This window comes from Aethina tumida, chromosome 6, assembly GCF_024364675.1.
Source record: "Aethina tumida isolate Nest 87 chromosome 6, icAetTumi1.1, whole genome shotgun sequence".
Lineage (NCBI taxonomy): Eukaryota > Metazoa > Arthropoda > Insecta > Coleoptera > Nitidulidae > Aethina > Aethina tumida.
The window spans coordinates 19,712,956-19,729,102 of NC_065440.1; the positions used below are offsets into that span (position 1 = coordinate 19,712,956).

The window sequence follows — 16,147 nt, forward strand, 5'->3', positions numbered from 1 at the left end:
AACTTTACAACGGACAATTTCTATTGTGAACGTACAAAGTTTAAGGTTAGGAATTCGTTGTACATTTTACTACCTGTTTAAACTTTCTTGAAATTTAAAATTAAATTATAATAAAACAAAACGTATAAAAATATAACATTTTTTTTATTAATATTTAATATAGTTAACATTGAGTTATCTTGAACATAATTTGGTAAACAGAATTCATCTAACAAACATTCACAATCATCAATCATTTTTTGGTCTTTCAAAAAACACATAATTTAAGTATAAAGAGAAACGAGGGACAAGAAAACGTCAATTTTAATATTTAATTTAGGGATGGTTTAAGAATTACAAATACCCTGTACAATCAGTATACATTCCAATTTATACTCGAAAATAATTGATACAATGATATTGCCAAACTTAAATTTAAATTTCATTGCTCTAATAGCTCAAAACTTCCAATCAATCAATCAATGTAGTCGTAATAAAAAATGAGTTAATTAAAATAGTAGAATAAAAAAAAATTAAAAAACACATCAATCAACAATGACTACAACGTAAAAAAATGTATAATCCTAATGAAAACAACACGCATGGTCCAGCCATATACTACATCATATACATATTTAATAAAGATATGTTACCACAGATTGTAATTTACGCATAATTATTGTTCAATTTAAAAATTTACATCTCCGTTTGTTCGCACAAACGACCGGTGCGGTTTCTTAAAACCTACGAAACAAACAATAATAAAATAAATGTAACAAAAAATCACAGACACGAAAAAAATACTAAGATGAGCGCGAATGAAAACGATGTCGCACATCGAGGGGGTGGGGGAGGGGTGAGCGTGGGCGTATGTAAAAGACGGATCTCACTCGAGGTAGACGAGACAATTGGCGCTGTAGACGCTGCCGAGCGAGAACAACATCGGTACCTCGACGATGACCGTCGGCTTTCCGCTGGCGATCGGCCGTATCTGACGGTGGGCGGAGCCTCGTCTCCTGAAGCGACGTCCTGCGCGTGCGCCGCTCTCCGCCGGCGCCACGAACTGCGGCTTGCTCGTGTAGCTCAGCTCGAAGCTGTTCAGCAATTCGGGCCGTCATAAATCTGGAAATCTGACCAAACAAACAAACAATTAATAAAATCGCCTTCTCCGCAACGTCGTCGTTATGTTGTTTCACCTTGTGGGATCTTCTATGTAATCTTTGGGTGTGACGAACATTTCTTTAGGTATGTGATCTCTGAACTCGAACTGTTGGAAAGTGATTTTTGCTGTTACAGTTGGGAGTATTGGAATTTCGATTTTTACCGGAAATCCACTTGGCAACTTGAACGTTATGAAATCTCTCAGTTTCGAAATGTGTTTGAACGGTGCCACCACTTCCAAAACGTTCACCAACATCTCGACAGTTAGTGGGAAATCTTGACTCTGCAACCGCAAACAACGATATAACAACAAATCAAGATCGTGTACGAAACAAAACTACTACCATAGCTATGGTGGCTTTAAAGTTCTTTGAAGATTCCTTATAAACCAAATCTCTTCCTAATCTCGGATAATCGTTGGGTTCAGAGTTGATGTACTGTTCCCACGTGACGTTTTTGCTCGGAGGAGGACTTAGACTCGTTCTTCTCACCGGCTAAAATCCAACAAAATCATCGATTGAACGGTTCCAAACAAACAAAAGACAAACGTAAACGATAACACTTACGGCTCCGTTCTGGTCTAAATTTTGAAGGTTGCCGCCCTTGGTAAAGCTCTCCAGTAACGCCTTGTTCTTCTGCAAATCGTCAGAAGACAAATGTTCTCGACGCTTCCTGCTTTCCAACATCAACCCGTGCACCGTGTACAGTTCGCTTTCGTACTGTCCCGCCACCGTTTCTTTCTTGTAATCGCGAAAGATCCAACCGCTTTGGGCCCGCGCAAACGATATACTTTTCGTCGAGATCTGTGCCGCTAAAATGTCGGTCGACATCAACAGATCGACCTCGTCCTCGATCTCCATCTCGCTCTCTTCGTACCGCACACGCTGATAAACTTTGCTGATGTTGTCGAGGACCGTGAGACTCTCGTTCGATTCGGAGGTGCCGTTGAAGATGAACGAAATGTCGCCGCGTTCCCATCGCATGTCCGAGAAATCCACCAGTGTGGTGTCGAGACGGATGTTTGCGCCCTTTTTATATATTTTACAAATGTCCGAGGGTAAAATTCTAGACACCAATGGCACTGAAAAACATTCATAGTTTATAATGACAATGAAAAACGCAAATATAAATTTATTCACCCCAAGATTGAAAATCCCATTTCAACTCCATATAAAAATCGGGAATTCTATTCAACGCTTCAACCAAGTTTGGTCGTCTTTCTTCCATTTGTTCTCTTGATTGTTGCCTAAATTTTCTGACCAACGAAGATACTGAAAAGAGTACACATTTATAAATGTGATGATATATTATCAAATTCCACTTAATACTTGTTGGTCTGTTTCCATAGCTAACTGCTTCTGCTAAAACTGTCCATCCCAGACCATTTTTCACCTTAACTGGAGCGTCATGTTTCAATAACAATTGGACACACTCTGTCAAAAAAAAAAAAAACAAAACAATAGACATGAATGTTTTAATAAACACTAAACAAACATATGTATGTACCTTTCCTGCCTAACATAACAGCCAAATGTAAAGCTGTATTTCCTACAACAAAAATACCAGAGTAAATCAGCAATTCTTATCTATGATAATAAACACTCTCTATTTATCTCCTCCAGATTTATTAAAATGATTAATATATATGAGACAAATCTCATCCTCATACTTGATAACAGATTTATTTCAAATTCGCTATTCCTTTTATTTATACAACAAGTAAGAACAACAAAAACAGTTTGTAAACACAGAAAAGACGCATTGCAAACACAAACGTAACGAATAGTATACGACTCGGAAAATTGACATCAAGTACCATGTTTGTCTTTAGCGGTGATGTCGTGTTTCCTCAGTAATCTCGAGAGAGTTTTCTTGTCGTCCTCAAACACCGCCCTGTGCAACGGGTAATCCTCGCCGTCTTCGGCCATTTTTCACATACACGGCAAACGTCAACTTTGACAATACATCCATTAACCTCACACCACACAACATCTCACAGACTATTATGCCCCCTATGTTACACTGTTGTTATGATTTTCTCTCGTGGAATAACAGGAAACTATTTATATGTATTTATATTATATAGTGTTGTATATATAAACTAAATATAACATGAAAATATATTATTAAACTATTTTTTGATAACACAGTTTGATCAGTTCCTAAAACTTATTAATTTTTAATCTTTATAATTTCTTTAACCACCTGACGTATAGATGGCGCCTATGCCGACAATTTTATTCTGAATAATATGCTTGATTAAAATACACAACAAGATGTGTTTGTTTATAAACTAGATGAAACGCAATTTATGCTGTTTATTGCAAATTATCTGGTTAATACAATTGTCTTTGTGAACAGTTTACCTATTGGAAGCCCCAAAAACGGCTGAGGTATTACAGAAAATGTCCTGGGATAGCCCTTATTCCAATTCTTTTAACATGGATTATGAATACGAAGACGAGCAATACGATGACGACAACGATTTGTATAACGACGAACCCCAAAACTCAGACGAAGACACGGAGGACGCGAGCGAAACGGACACAGGTAGAAAGCATTCAACCATCCCCATTTAACCTGTGTAATTCTCAGTATTTTTCGCAGGATATTATGTTAGTAGACAGGAGGAACCCTTGGAAATCAAGGAACAAATGTACCAAGACAAATTGGCGTCGCTCAAAAAGAAACTGGCGCAACTTAAAGATGGAACTCATACAGAGTACAACAAGAAAGTGAAGAAATTGGAGTATCAATATAAAGAAAGGCTGAGGTTGAATAACTTGTATAGGGATTATCTGATCGAGTGTGTGGATAGAGATTATACACAGGAGAAGAAAGCTGCGGCTAGAGAATTTGAAGAAAAGAAAATTGACTTGAAGGAAACACTAATTTCTGATTTGGAAGACAAGAAAAGAAGCATTGAGAGTGAAAGATACACAATGGAATTAACTGGTATGTTTGTTTGTAAGTCAAGTCTTGTGGCAATCAATTTTACTCTCATTCACCATTTTTAGGCGACTCTATGGAAATAAAACCTGTGATGACAAGAAAATTGAGAAGGAGACCGAATGATCCTGCTCCTGTTCAAGAAAAACGCAGAAAAGCTCCGACGACACAAATAATTTTTACTCTGGACGACAAAGAGATTGAAAACGACTTGAAACAAATAAACAGGGGTAAAGTGATGACACCAGTCAGGAAACACAGTGAAAATTCGTGTTCGTCACCAAACACGATCACCGCTTTACAAATATCGAACTCGAACGATGTTTCACTGGTTGAGGCTCGCATCGAAGACGGGAAATTGTGGTACGAGAAGAGGTGGTTCCACAGAGGACAATCGGTGTTTGTCGAGGGAAGAGACATGTCCAAATATCCAGCAAACATTTCGGCAATTCAGAACGACGCAATTTTAGTAAAAAAACCGGACGGTTCCAAAGTTAAAATATACGTTTCACATTTGGCAAGAGGCAAAATGTCTATTAAGCGACGAGCTTCCTAATTATATCTCATATCATATTAATTAGTATTGTAATTTTATTTTATCATTAAGAAATAAATGTGAAAATAGAAATTTAATTATCAAGTAAATTATATCGGAAAACTAAAATAAAGACGTTAGTAAAGTGTTTAAAGTTGTTTTTTAATCAATAAAAACATACAAAACATGATTTTTTACAATGTACTTATGAACTAAATGGTTGAACTTAACAAGACTTTGGCACAAATTAATTTTGTGAAGATGAAATTGGAGGTAGACTCTCTTATATATCAAACTCTCTAAACAAAAACGTAATTTTAGAATAGCTGCACTAAAATTGAATTGTACTCTGAAAAACGTATTTTGTTCTATAAAAACTATTATTTCTAAGAACTAGAAACAATAAAGTCATCGAACATGTTGTACTAACAAATAACAAGCTTGATATATCTATTATTTAAACTCAACAATAACATATTTATTGCACTGAAATTAATCAATCAATTTAATATTTTTAAATTAGTTTTCAGTTCTTGAAACTTTACACTATTTACAAAAATTATCTATATATATAAAGTCATTTAATCATCCAACACTAAATCCAACTCGACATCTGCTAAATCCATTTTTTGTAAAGAATTTATCAGCATGTATCTTGAAAAGAACATGTACAACAATCTGTACCAAACCAATTGTGACTTGTGTTGCCACATTGCTTTATGTATTAATCTTCTGTCTTTACAATCCACCACATACCTACAAAAGGTCACATACACTATGTGTAACTTGAGACTATGAAATCTCAGAATACAGACCTGATCCTGGACATTAAATAAGTTAGAGGTAAATCAAAAATGAGCCAGTACTTCCTCAAAACATCAACAGTTTCAAGCACATAGACAGAACAAGCTGAAACAATTATAAATCATTGTGTATTCCAATTTGAATTGTTCAGGAATTACTTTTAGGCATTTTTTGTTCCATAATCAAATCAGCAACACTAAAGTAAATGCTGCAGTGATTTGGATGTTTGCTGATGCCATATCTGTCAAAAGTGATGACAACATCAATGTCAAATTGTTCAACATGTCTCAATACCAATTTAGAGACCACATCTGTGGGCCAAGAATGGTCTATTTTATCTGGCAAATTTGTGTGGGTTAATATAGTCACATTCTCCTCTTTTATGCCTAAAATTTCGCAACTCTTGTACAATTCGTTTTTACGCACCGTTCCCATTCCATAGTTTTTGCCTGAAAGCAACATTTATGTCATTGTCATTCAACAAAATAGAGCGGTGCGAGTGAGAGATTAAAACACCTGTGCTGAGGCAAATGAGATAGACTTGCACGTCGGGCTGTTTCATGAGATGCAAAATGGTGGGTCCAAAGAACATGACCTCATCATCCGGATGACTGGTGATGAACAGGACTCGTTTGCAGTTGATGCTTTTCGTGTAGGGAAACGTCTTCCACGCCACAATGAACACGTACAGGAGCACGCATGTCGCGAAATAAACGAGAAAGAACAGTATTAGGTGCTCCAGTGTATCAGTTATGTACTCGGTTGTCGATTCGAAATAGATATGGAGACGTCGCTCCAAGTTTTTCGCGAAGAGTGGTGAATCGAGGTCGAGTGTACGCCAGACGCGGTACAACTCGTTCATCTCATTTCTGGCGATCGGAATTCGAATGGGGCTATTTTTAGATTTGGCAAACGGTTCCAATTTTATTTAATTCACCGATGTTTTGACGTTTCAGGTTTGGAGGTTATACACAGGGTTACCATCCCGACGCACACAAATGTACACACACACACACACACACACACACACACAGAACGCCAACATTCCAATATAATATATTTGTTTAAATAAAATCATCTAACATCAGATTTTGACAATTTCGTCGTTGGAAAACTAATTAAGGATGCCCAGTGGTACAAAAGCATTGATTCATAAACGCAAGGCAAAAAGTCAAAAGTACATAAACGAATTGTTCGCAATTCCCGGCGTAAAAAAATTGGTTTTGACCGAAGAAGGACAGAATGCGATATTTTGCATCGTCGGACAGGACATAACTTCCGAGGATCCTTGGAAGTATGTGGAAAAAGTCGACATCACTGACGACATCGAGATACAAGGCGACGGATCCGAGTGGTTCCCCTTGGCCCCGTTCATAGTCAATTATCCCTTGGAGAAAGTTTTGATATGTATGCCTGCAGTGAAGCTAAGGGGCCTAAGCTAATTCTGGTTAATTGATTCTGGTTAACCTTTCAGGGTATTTGGCTGACGAAACGAAAGATTACGACGAGTTCGCGATATGCGTGACCGTAGAGGCGGAGGAGAAAGTCAGGGCGATGATTCAGAAACGAAAAGAGGATCAGGAGGCGAGACTGTTGAGTTCGGTCATGAAAACGGTTCGACCTTGGGAAACTTTGGGTTCCGAAATGGAAGTAAGCCTTTAAACTAATTTGACTATTTTTCTAATTCGTTCTTCTTACATTCCAGATGGAGGAGTGGTCCGAGCGCAAAAGCAGGAGCTTGTTGGTTGTGGAACTGGAAGGAAAGTATCCGGTGAGGAAGTTGGTGACGAGACTGAGGATGAGGAAAAGTGAACAGTGCAGAGACGGCTACGTGGAGTTGATCTCGGCCATCGATCCAAGCACTTCGATGATCGTTAAACGGAGGATCGACAAAGATTCGCAAATCGCTCCCATTCAAAAGTCAACGGAGGTGCAGACAATGCACGCGATATTGAAACGAAACAACTCCACCCAGTACAACATCGACTTCATGCAGCACTGTCCGATAACCGATTCGATAACGGCGAGAATGAAAATTTTCAACGAGAAGAAGAGAACGGATGCGATTTTGGAGAATCTGCACGTGAACATCAACATCAACTTGTACATCGACGATTTCGATCAGCTGGTGAAAAAGGTGGCCAGCTCCGATTACATGGAGGCGAAATACCACGAATACATGAACATATTCGATTGCACGTTGTTCAAGGATAAGATGGTGTCGACGATTGCGTGGCACGAAATGTGGTCGGGTATCGTGGCCGTTGCTTATGCCAAAGTCGCCTACAGACTGAGACTGGAAACCGTGGCCGAAGACGACGAGGTCGCCAGCATCGTCTACGGAAACCACACCGTAAATACAAATTTCCCGTTTCACTCTTCCCGTTCCCGTTAAAGTTATTGTTGTTGTTGTTGTTGTTGTTGTTGTAGATCGGAATTTATACGGTCGAGGACTCGATCAAGCCGCGATTGTTGTGCGCTGCACCCAGGGAAGTGACCAGGCTGGCGTTCTGCCCCTACGACGCGAACCTGTTGGTGGGAGGATTGAGGAACGGACAGATCATCATTTGGGACCTGACCGGAAAACTGGAGGCGGTCGAAACGCCCGACGTAACTTCCGACCGCCAGAAGATGTACAAGAAGTTGATGTGGTCGATGTTGGATTGGATCAAGAACGTGCACGACATTTCGTTCATCCAACCGGCCGCCCTCTCCGATCCCAAGTTCTCGCACCACAGTCCGATTACTTATCTGCGCTTCACGACGAGCAACCACAAGATCAACAATCTGGGCAAGATCGAGTACTGCGGCGCAGTCCCGTACCAGTTCATGTCGGCGGCCAAGCACGGCACCTTGTTGGTCTGGGACTTGCTGGCCAAGCCGAAGTTCCTCAAAGGCGGTTTTAAGCCGAGAAAGTTCAGACGACTGAGCAAAAAACCGAGTTCGTTGATTTCGGAGGAGTCGTGCTACAAGGAGCTGCACCTGAATCTGAAGCCGGTCTACAAGGTCTCGTTGCCGAACGCAATGAAATCCGTTTTGGGCATGAGTCTGACGACGAACATAAACGACAATCTCATCTACGTTTCGCACGCCAGAAAGAAAACGTTCGAGGAACGCGTCATTTACGACGTGCAAATACGCGACGACGCCATGACCAAACCGTTGATATTCATGGGAGGTCTCACCGGTGAGTTTTTGACGTTCACGTGGGACGGGCAGGACTTCAACACGGGCGAAGAGGTGACGTCGGAACACGCGAAGGTCGCGAGGATACATGCGGGTTACCACGACGGGCCCGTGGTCAAGGTGTCTTTCACCAGGCGGTTGGCCATCACGCTGACGATCGGAGGATCGATTTTCGCCTTGTGGCACTCCGACTACAAGGACGGGCCGGTCCTGTGGCGACGAATGGACGAAGTGTTGGGCTGGGGCACTTGGGACAAAGAAACCAAGACGCGTTTCAACGTGGTCAGCGAGAACGGCAAGGTGTACTCGTGGTCGCTGTACAGAGACTCTCAGCATCCGATTTTTACCAATCAGCTGGGCAACAGTCCGATGACCGCTTGCAAAATGCACCCGAGAGATTTGGACGTGCCCGCCTTCAACATGGGCGACGCCAAGGGCTTCATTCGCATCTTCCTGCAGCCGTGGAAGTCGCCCGTGCCCCGGGAAGTGGAGCAGGCCAAAATGTCCGAGTTCATGAATCGGGAAGTGAGAGCGAGGAAGGCGTTCAAAAATTGGCAGGACGAGTGGAGAAGTCGGTACACCACCAAGATGAGTGCGACTCTAGCCGAGGCAAAGGTCATCGAGGAGGAGGACACCAAAGGAGGAGCGGAACAGAAGGAGGCGCCCGCCGAAGTCGAGTTCGAAGAGAAGAAGAAACCGGAGATACCGCTGTGGGACAAGATGAAGGCGCAGTGGGTGAAGATGCAGCAAGAACGCATCGCCGAAACTGCGAGATTTCGCAAGCAGACGGACAAAGGAAAGCTGGAGCAGATGCGGAAACCTCTGCAAATTGTGGAACAGGAAAACGCTCGCAAAAGGGAGAAGCAAAAGATCGCGCACAGTGGAGCGCAAAAACTGTTCGAAGAAACGGTGAAAATCTACTTTCCCAACTACAGGAAGCACGTCACGTCCGACTTGTACGATCCCTATTCGGAAGTCTATTCGAGCGACACGCTGGACACGGCTTACAAAGGTTACGTGGACCTGAGCAAAAAGGCCAACAAGTTCCTGAAGGAAAATCCATTTCAGTATCGCTTTCACTGGATGAACATAGTGTCGTTGCAGAGCGCACGGGCCGCCAAATATCAGGAGATCAGACCGCTCGAAGGAATCGAATACGAGACCAGCTTGCACAGCACCGAATCATCCAAATCTGACGTCAGCACGCTTTACGATTACGATTAACATAAGAGAAATTCTTCAATAGTTTATTAAAAATTACATATACGTACATACTGTACTATACTGAAAACAAACCAACAACATGTTTTAATATAAATATATCTCGAAATGCGCAGTTTTAATAAAACAACAGGAATGACGCGAGTGTACAACACCAAACGATAAAACTATTCAGTACAATAAAAGTAAAAGTAATTAATTCAGTTGTCTGTCAATATAAGTAAAATATAATGTCTAAAAAAACTACCTATAACTATTGTATTTGGCAAGCAGCACCTTAATCTCACTGTCCAAGTTGTCATCCTAAAACAAGTCGACAATTACAAATTTAATTTATACGTGAGTATAACATAATAAATTACCAATCCGTCTCCTTTGCAGGCTTGCGCCTTTTCCAACCACTGGACGGCATCTTTCAGTTGATTCTGGGCAACGAAACATTTTGCAATGTACAACTTGTTTTCTTTCCATTGAAAATCGGCCAAACTCTCGCATTTCATCAAATGGTCGAGTGCCTCGCCGTACGTCGAATTGGGTGGTTCGCCGAAGAGAGTGGCCGCCACTTTCCTCTCGTACCATTTCAAGCCGGCCACCTCGAAACAAAACCTGCCCAACATGTGATGCAACGAGGGGTCGTTCGGGTCCAGTTCCAACGCCTTGTCGACGTGCTGTTTCAGCAAATGTCCGTCGGCGATTCGATCTTTCATCGATTGAAAATCGCCCCGACCTCCGATGAGGATCGCCATCCATTTGTGTGCAGCAGCACACCTCGGATCCAATTCTAGGGCTTTCGTGCACGCTTCCACGCCTTTTTCTATTTGGTTTTGGATGTACGATTTGTCGGTGCTTCGTTCGCTCAGTTTTAAATGGGCCTTGCCGATTCTCCACAACAAATTCACATTGCCTGGATGTTCCAAACATAAATCTTGCAGTTTTACCAAGCACGAATTCAATTCTTCAACGTTTCCTTCGTCCAATTTTCTGTCTATTTCTGAAAGAACCTTAAAACAAACGATTATCTAATATATATTTTGAATATATCTTGAAAATGCAAATTATATTCGCTACTTCAACCTTTCGAGAGACTTACACTTTTAGACAGTTCGCCAGATCTTTTTTGACTCCAAGAGAATTGTTTATTCCATTTGAAATAAACGGCATACGGACTGTTATCGATCGGCGACCCACTCATACTTAAATACGCATTTCCAAACATGTTCAAACCAGGCAAAACTGTCGCAAATCTGAAAAAGAGCAAGTAAAAATCATTCCACAACCCAACACACCTTCACACAACATTTGTCTGATTTGCTTTTATTTACTTGCTCTTTTTCCTCAAATCTACAACCGTTCAAAACAAGCGTGCGTACGTTCTTACCGCGTCAAGATTTAAAGAATTGTCGACCTCATCGTCACTGACATCGTAAAATTCCATGTCAGAACTGTCCATGTTACTGGCACTCAAATAGTCGTCAGTTGTTGAACTTGACACTATAGAATTGGCCTTATTCACCCTCTTTCTACTTTTCCCGCTTCTACAACGGAACAAAGGAACAAGAACAAGCATTATAAAATGAGGAGAAAACAAATTCGTAACTTACTTGTCTCGCTTCTTGGCCATTAGGTCGTGTAACTCCCGTTTGACGGTGGACAGTTCCTGGTCAAGTCTCGCCAAGTCTTTTGCCATTGCGTAGCGCCGTTTCTCTTGTCTGTAGTGTTCGACGAGATACAAACCAGCAGCACTTATCACACCGAGCACGGCTGCCCCCAAAAACGCGTTCAAATTATTCGGAACGGGCATTTTGAGAGTCGGGAAATTTATGAAATGTGTCGTATGTTTTTACTGTTGGACGTTGAACTGTCGCGCCTCCAATCTATTAAGGCTCATTAAAATACAATAACATTTAAATCGGTTGCATCGAAACGTTTTCTAATGTTCGGAATTAGAAATTTTTAGGTAATGTTGACAAATTTATCAACATTACAACTAAATTTTATTTTAATTCGAAACGTTCCCTTTATAATTATGAAAAGTGAGAATAAAAAATATATGAAATTTAATCTGAGCATATTTTAATGATTCTCCTTTAATTATAATGATGTTTTATTTAATAAATAGACTTCAAAATTAATAAATTTGGCAACGTCAAGCTGTATTGTCAAATAATTAGAAATTCAATGTTGCCAAATTTCGAAAACAAACGTTTAGACTGTTAAATATGTTCTAAAGAAAACAATTTTTAATTAATACTGTATTCGAAATCTCACTCTTCTTTCTATATGTATTTTATTTTAATTAATACATTTGTTGGTAAAGTTGCATTATAGCGGCCTGAAATTATGTTGGTAGTTCCCGCAGGCGCATTAGCGTCAAGAATTCTCACAACGTTGCCGTATCTGATATTTTATTACTTAGTGAGATATTTTGTAACATTCCGACGAGCAAAAAATGTACATTATAACGTAACCTAATTTTTTTTAATTTATATTTTCAATAATTTACGGAAAATTTTGATTGAAAAAAAATCAAATATGTAAACTTCCGTTTTACCAATTTTACCATCACAGATAAAGTTACATTTATTATCGATTAAATTTACTGAAAGTTTACGAGATATCCGTTGGTGCTTGTTTGTTTTATTTTATGATATATTTTTGGAATTTTATTATCTTGTTTATTTATTTTAAAAATATTCTTTCTTTTTGATGAACTGTTAGGTTCGGTTAGGTATTTCTTTTTTTTTTTGAAAACATTCAATTTTTAAATAAACTTTCTGAAAAAAGAATAGGCATACAGTGGAAATTTTTTTCTACAAAAATTTCAAGGGAAAACCTTAAAAATAAGTATTGTTCAAATTTAAAATTATTTGATTGACCAACACCGAGTTCTCATTACGAATAAAAATAAAACATTTAAAAAAATATAAGAAAGGAAAATGTGGGTTTTTAACGAAATTTTGAAAAAAATAGGCATATAATATAGAAAAATTTTTTCATAACATAAATAAAAATATAAAATAAAACACTCTAATTAAAAACATATTGTGTCCTAAGACAAACTAAAATTGAACTAAAAAAATTTCCGTTTCTTCTATATTTATTCCGCCACACAAATTCATGTAGGTGGGAAACAAATAATGCTTCAGACGTTCCAAATTGGCGCCGCAACTTTCTTTTGGCCCTCATCCACATGTTTTCAATGTTTTGTGTATGGATGGTGGCATCATCAGGATCCACAAAATTTCTCTCATGAATAATTCTATCATGAGTGTAGATCCCATCCCTAATTGTATCTACCCCATCATATGCCCTCCATCCATCTGATATAATATGGGATCCGGGTAAAATATACCTATTAAATCATGACACTTTTAATTTTAAAAAGGAAACTATAAATAAAAATAACTCAAAAGGTATTCTGTAAGATAATAATAAAATAAACTCAAAAGGTATTCTGTAAAATAATAATAAATCATAATTGATAAAATCTTAATACTACCTGTCTTAATGTTACCTGTCATCCATCTGGTTTGGCATATATTTGTTTAAAACATCACTTACCATAAATTGTTTTTTGTCTAAAAATAGTAACTACAGTGCAATTTTCCTTATAAATCGAGAAATTTCCATGGAAAATCTGCGATTTATTTGGAAATGAGCATGCATTCATCAATTATAAGCTATTACAAAGCCCTAATCAGAAATACATTCAAACCTCTGAATCATTTCGTGGAGGGTTGCAGTTGTCCTATCAGGAACTTCAACAAGGAAGCATTTCCCTGTTCCCCTTTCAATTCCTCCAAATACCCACTGTCCCTCAGTCCACCGACCTCTATTATATTTGCGGTGGAAAAACTTGGACTCGTCAATCTCCACCGTTTTGGGCTCGAGAGTTTCCTCATCAAAACCCCCAATAACGTCCGGATTATTTATGAGGTCCACCTCACAAATTTCCCGGCAAAACGAACACCAGTCCACTATTGTGTGGGTGGAATTTGAACCAAGGTGGGCCTCCCTCTTAATGTCTTCGTGTGGCATTTCTATGCTCCAACAATAAATAATGATCATTGATTGCAGCAAACTAAGTTTGCTGTTAGCAAAAAATGAGCCATGCCTAAATAAAAATTATTAATAATTTACAATAAGATTCAGTAAAAAAAGAACCAGTTTCACCTTATCGATTTTCGGGTGGTACATAATCGGCATTTCCACCGAAAACCGTCTATTCCACCTGAATATTTGTTTAGAGACATAGGAATGTCACACACATCGCACGTGAAATGGTTTTTTATTAAGCCTCTTCTGGCCAACCACTCCATCATCTCTTTTTTTGATTCGGGGAAATCTCTTAAACAATGATTTTCAATTTTAATTTCCTCAACAGTGAGGACTTCGTCAACAATTTCTGTTGGCGCCATTATATTCAAATCCTTAAAAAAAAAACTAAACAATTTTGTTTCAAAATTATTATTATTCATAGCTAATAGCTAATATTATAATTAAAATAAATATATGAATACCTAAAAATACTAAACTAAAGCTATAGCACAATCTGAAATAGTTGAAATAAGATTAATAATATAATATATATTTAAATTAATTTTTTACTTACCAACAAATTTAATATAATACCAAATCAAACACAATAAAAATTGTCTATAAATCAAACTAACACAAATTAATAAACACGAAGATAAAACTACACAAAAGGATAAACACGAACACAGGTTAGAAACAAAATATTGAATGAAAATATAAAAAGTCACAGCGGCAACGTTGCGTCCAATTTCGAGGTTCCAGAATTGCCAACTTAATCTTAGGCCGCTATAATGCAGTTTTACCCATTTGTTTATGTATTATAAAAATACATGAACCATATAAATTTGACAACGTTGTGTTTCCATTTCACATCTCATAACCAAAGATTTCCTCTCATAACCAACGATTTTGTTAATAAAAAATATAAGTACAGTAGTTTTAAAAAATGTTTACTTTAAGAAATGCTACAAAAGTATTAACAAATTGCCGCAATGCAAGTACAAATGTGGCCAAGAACGGTGACATTTCTCCCACGTTCACAAACAGAAACCCAAGGAACTTAGAAAAACTCCGTATCGGTTACAAGCCGGATGGTTATCATGTAGACGCCCCGGGAAAACGTTTTTGGCACAAGTACAAACTTTACGTTGTGTCACGCTGAACACATTTATAATGGAAGTCGTAATTTACAGATTGCACTTGACTAAAACTGGGAAGTACGTTTCAGCTCACGTAGAACATTTCGAAAACGGCCCAGTTGTTAAAGCGAGCACTTCGGAATGGGCACTCAAAAAACAACTCTACCGATATAACGACACCTCAGCATTCATCAATTTAGGAAGGGTAATCATTTTTATATAGATATATGGATATTTGAAATTGAACGATTGTTTGTTTGTTAGGTTCTTGGTGAACGTTGTTTGCAAAACGGTCTGACCGAAATCAGCTGCAACATCAAGCCCGCAAACGAAGATGGAAAGGTCGCACTGTTCCTGAAAGCTGTGCAAGAATCAGGTGTTAAATTAGAGGAGCCGCCACAGTTTAAACCCGCACGACCTTGGGATCAATTACGACTTGAAAAGCCGTGGGAAGTTGTTGAATAATTTATTTGTTGTTAGATATAATAAAATTTTATCGGTTAATAAACTGTTGTTTTTCTTTTAAGGTTAGGTTATATTTTGAGGTTAACTAAAACATCACAAATTTTAAATAGTTTAATTTACATCTTATTCTACAAAATACAATAAACTCGGATCATCTACAACTTGTCCTTAATATCTTTCCACAGTTTCTGCAAAAAAAAAAAAACAACAATGATTAATATAAAACAAGTCAGGATAAAGTCTTATGTAATACTTACTCCTTGATTGACCTTTTCAAAAAGGGTTTCCGAAGCTAAATCCAAAGTTCTTTCGAAGAAGAACACAGACACTCCACAGGCGAGAGCAAAAGTAGAGGTTCTCTTGAAAATTGTGTTGTACAGACTCATTTTTACTCTTTGAAAATACGATCGGACAAGGAACCCGTCTGATTGTCGACAGAATTTGATCCGTATCAACTTCACACCGTTCACACAGTATTGAATTGAACATATAACTTTATTAATTATTATTAAAATTGAATTCGAGATTATTTTCAACGTGCTTGTTAACATATAATTACATATTTAATAAGAAAATAATTTAATGGTAAAGGAAATGAATTTGGTAAATAGTTTAACGTAGCCTTAGACACAGTCGAAACAGGTGAATTTGATGTTTACAGTGGATACTC

At 38.4% G+C, this 16,147-nt stretch overlaps 7 protein-coding genes and 1 long non-coding RNA gene across 15 annotated transcripts; 3 read left to right on the forward strand and 5 right to left on the reverse strand.

Annotated features, from left to right (window-relative positions):
* Nucleotides 1-125: 125 nt before the first annotated feature.
* Nucleotides 126-3,125, reverse strand: LOC109606673 (ankyrin repeat domain-containing protein 13C). 2 transcript variants are annotated; one of them, XM_020023205.2, is made up of 9 exons: nucleotides 2,957-3,125; nucleotides 2,647-2,688; nucleotides 2,469-2,573; nucleotides 2,280-2,411; nucleotides 1,707-2,221; nucleotides 1,485-1,634; nucleotides 1,304-1,423; nucleotides 1,176-1,246; nucleotides 126-1,109 (listed from the first exon to the last, which is right to left on the reverse strand). In XM_020023205.2, exons 1-9 carry the CDS (start codon nucleotides 3,066-3,068, stop codon nucleotides 1,094-1,096), a joined length of 1,263 nt encoding a protein of 420 aa, XP_019878764.1. In that variant the 5' UTR covers nucleotides 3,069-3,125; the 3' UTR covers nucleotides 126-1,093. The 2 variants fall into 2 exon arrangements, with proteins under 2 accessions (XP_019878764.1, XP_019878763.1); XM_020023204.2 differs by having other exon boundaries at nucleotides 1,176-1,423; nucleotides 2,957-3,124.
* A 273-nt stretch (nucleotides 3,126-3,398) lies between these two features.
* LOC109606676 (sin3 histone deacetylase corepressor complex component SDS3) lies at nucleotides 3,399-4,778 on the forward strand. Of its 2 annotated transcripts, none has more exons than XM_049969284.1 (3): nucleotides 3,399-3,690; nucleotides 3,736-4,095; nucleotides 4,158-4,778. In XM_049969284.1, exons 1-3 carry the CDS (start codon nucleotides 3,546-3,548, stop codon nucleotides 4,643-4,645), a joined length of 993 nt encoding a protein of 330 aa, XP_049825241.1. In that variant the 5' UTR covers nucleotides 3,399-3,545; the 3' UTR covers nucleotides 4,646-4,778. The 2 variants fall into 2 exon arrangements, with proteins under 2 accessions (XP_049825241.1, XP_019878768.1); XM_020023209.2 differs by having other exon boundaries at nucleotides 3,400-3,690; nucleotides 3,748-4,095.
* On the reverse strand, nucleotides 4,766-6,306 carry LOC109606677 (N-acetylglucosaminyl-phosphatidylinositol de-N-acetylase). Its single transcript, XM_020023210.2, has 4 exons — nucleotides 5,945-6,306; nucleotides 5,587-5,877; nucleotides 5,440-5,533; nucleotides 4,766-5,380 (listed from the first exon to the last, which is right to left on the reverse strand). Exons 1-4 carry the CDS (start codon nucleotides 6,288-6,290, stop codon nucleotides 5,206-5,208), a joined length of 906 nt encoding a protein of 301 aa, XP_019878769.2. The 5' UTR covers nucleotides 6,291-6,306; the 3' UTR covers nucleotides 4,766-5,205.
* A 217-nt stretch (nucleotides 6,307-6,523) lies between these two features.
* Nucleotides 6,524-9,944, forward strand: LOC109606672 (dynein axonemal intermediate chain 3-like). The gene is made up of 4 exons (XM_049969281.1): nucleotides 6,524-6,835; nucleotides 6,903-7,078; nucleotides 7,134-7,781; nucleotides 7,859-9,944. The coding sequence occupies exons 1-4, from the start codon at nucleotides 6,553-6,555 to the stop codon at nucleotides 9,836-9,838; spliced, it is 3,087 nt and encodes a 1,028-aa protein (XP_049825238.1). The 5' UTR covers nucleotides 6,524-6,552; the 3' UTR covers nucleotides 9,839-9,944.
* LOC109606678 (regulator of microtubule dynamics protein 1) lies at nucleotides 9,848-11,802 on the reverse strand. Of its 4 annotated transcripts, XM_049969282.1 has the most exons (5): nucleotides 11,437-11,802; nucleotides 10,926-11,079; nucleotides 10,198-10,854; nucleotides 10,054-10,138; nucleotides 9,848-10,018 (listed from the first exon to the last, which is right to left on the reverse strand). In XM_049969282.1, the coding sequence occupies exons 1-4, from the start codon at nucleotides 11,634-11,636 to the stop codon at nucleotides 10,079-10,081; spliced, it is 1,071 nt and encodes a 356-aa protein (XP_049825239.1). In that variant the 5' UTR covers nucleotides 11,637-11,802; the 3' UTR covers nucleotides 9,848-10,018; nucleotides 10,054-10,078. The 4 variants fall into 4 exon arrangements, with proteins under 4 accessions (XP_049825239.1, XP_019878772.2, XP_049825240.1 ...); XM_020023213.2 differs by having other exon boundaries at nucleotides 9,848-10,138; nucleotides 11,437-11,801; XM_049969283.1 differs by having other exon boundaries at nucleotides 9,848-10,138; nucleotides 10,198-10,836; nucleotides 11,437-11,800.
* A 332-nt stretch (nucleotides 11,803-12,134) lies between these two features.
* LOC126265812 (uncharacterized) lies at nucleotides 12,135-14,622 on the reverse strand. Of its 3 annotated transcripts, none has more exons than XR_007548275.1 (4): nucleotides 14,448-14,606; nucleotides 14,356-14,387; nucleotides 14,009-14,265; nucleotides 12,135-13,949 (listed from the first exon to the last, which is right to left on the reverse strand). It is a non-coding gene; the product is annotated as an uncharacterized LOC126265812 (long non-coding RNA). The 3 variants fall into 3 exon arrangements; XR_007548274.1 differs by having other exon boundaries at nucleotides 14,009-14,278; XR_007548273.1 differs by having other exon boundaries at nucleotides 14,009-14,387; nucleotides 14,448-14,622.
* Nucleotides 14,623-14,729: 107 nt separating this feature from the next.
* Nucleotides 14,730-15,520, forward strand: LOC109605508 (39S ribosomal protein L18, mitochondrial). Its single transcript, XM_020022100.2, has 3 exons — nucleotides 14,730-15,007; nucleotides 15,067-15,217; nucleotides 15,277-15,520. Exons 1-3 carry the CDS (start codon nucleotides 14,820-14,822, stop codon nucleotides 15,475-15,477), a joined length of 540 nt encoding a protein of 179 aa, XP_019877659.1. The 5' UTR covers nucleotides 14,730-14,819; the 3' UTR covers nucleotides 15,478-15,520.
* Nucleotides 15,521-15,575: 55 nt separating this feature from the next.
* On the reverse strand, nucleotides 15,576-16,043 carry LOC109606675 (uncharacterized). Its single transcript, XM_020023208.2, has 2 exons — nucleotides 15,735-16,043; nucleotides 15,576-15,665 (listed from the first exon to the last, which is right to left on the reverse strand). The coding sequence occupies exons 1-2, from the start codon at nucleotides 16,026-16,028 to the stop codon at nucleotides 15,633-15,635; spliced, it is 327 nt and encodes a 108-aa protein (XP_019878767.2). The 5' UTR covers nucleotides 16,029-16,043; the 3' UTR covers nucleotides 15,576-15,632.
* Between the last annotated feature and the right edge of the window lie 104 nt (nucleotides 16,044-16,147).

Bases quoted from the DNA above. Each gene is read 5' to 3' on its own strand.
- LOC109606672 (XM_049969281.1), top strand. From the start codon at position 6,553: ATGCCCAGTGGTACAAAAGCATTGATTCATAAACGCAAGGCAAAAAGT. The intron at 6,836-6,902 runs GTATGCCTGCAG...TTAACCTTTCAG, and splicing joins CTTGGAGAAAGTTTTGATAT to GGTATTTGGCTGACGAAACG. The intron at 7,079-7,133 runs GTAAGCCTTTAA...CTTACATTCCAG, and splicing joins CTTTGGGTTCCGAAATGGAA to ATGGAGGAGTGGTCCGAGCG.
- LOC109605508 (XM_020022100.2), top strand. From the start codon at position 14,820: ATGTTTACTTTAAGAAATGCTACAAAAGTATTAACAAATTGCCGCAAT. The intron at 15,008-15,066 runs GTACAAACTTTA...CGTAATTTACAG, and splicing joins GGAAAACGTTTTTGGCACAA to ATTGCACTTGACTAAAACTG. The intron at 15,218-15,276 runs GTAATCATTTTT...TTTGTTTGTTAG, and splicing joins CATTCATCAATTTAGGAAGG to GTTCTTGGTGAACGTTGTTT.
- LOC109606678 (XM_049969282.1), bottom strand. From the start codon at position 11,636: ATGCCCGTTCCGAATAATTTGAACGCGTTTTTGGGGGCAGCCGTGCTC. The intron at 11,080-11,436 runs GTAAGTTACGAA...GCTCTTTTTCAG, and splicing joins ATGGCCAAGAAGCGAGACAA to ATTTGCGACAGTTTTGCCTG. The intron at 10,139-10,197 runs GTAATTTATTAT...GACTTGTTTTAG, and splicing joins CCTGCAAAGGAGACGGATTG to GATGACAACTTGGACAGTGA.
- LOC109606677 (XM_020023210.2), bottom strand. From the start codon at position 6,290: ATGAACGAGTTGTACCGCGTCTGGCGTACACTCGACCTCGATTCACCA. The intron at 5,878-5,944 runs GTGTTTTAATCT...TGTTGCTTTCAG, and splicing joins TCTCATTTGCCTCAGCACAG to GCAAAAACTATGGAATGGGA. The intron at 5,534-5,586 runs GTAATTCCTGAA...TAATTGTTTCAG, and splicing joins GGAACAAAAAATGCCTAAAA to CTTGTTCTGTCTATGTGCTT.
- LOC109606676 (XM_049969284.1), top strand. From the start codon at position 3,546: ATGTCCTGGGATAGCCCTTATTCCAATTCTTTTAACATGGATTATGAA. The intron at 3,691-3,735 runs GTAGAAAGCATT...TGTAATTCTCAG, and splicing joins CGCGAGCGAAACGGACACAG to TATTTTTCGCAGGATATTAT. The intron at 4,096-4,157 runs GTATGTTTGTTT...CACCATTTTTAG, and splicing joins ATACACAATGGAATTAACTG to GCGACTCTATGGAAATAAAA.
- LOC109606673 (XM_020023204.2), bottom strand. From the start codon at position 3,068: ATGGCCGAAGACGGCGAGGATTACCCGTTGCACAGGGCGGTGTTTGAG. The intron at 2,412-2,468 runs GTATTAAGTGGA...TACTCTTTTCAG, and splicing joins CTATGGAAACAGACCAACAA to TATCTTCGTTGGTCAGAAAA. The intron at 1,635-1,706 runs GTAAGTGTTATC...GTTGGATTTTAG, and splicing joins ATTTAGACCAGAACGGAGCC to CCGGTGAGAAGAACGAGTCT.
- LOC109606675 (XM_020023208.2), bottom strand. From the start codon at position 16,028: ATGTTAACAAGCACGTTGAAAATAATCTCGAATTCAATTTTAATAATA. The intron at 15,666-15,734 runs GTAAGTATTACA...TTTTTTTTGCAG, and splicing joins TTGAAAAGGTCAATCAAGGA to AAACTGTGGAAAGATATTAA.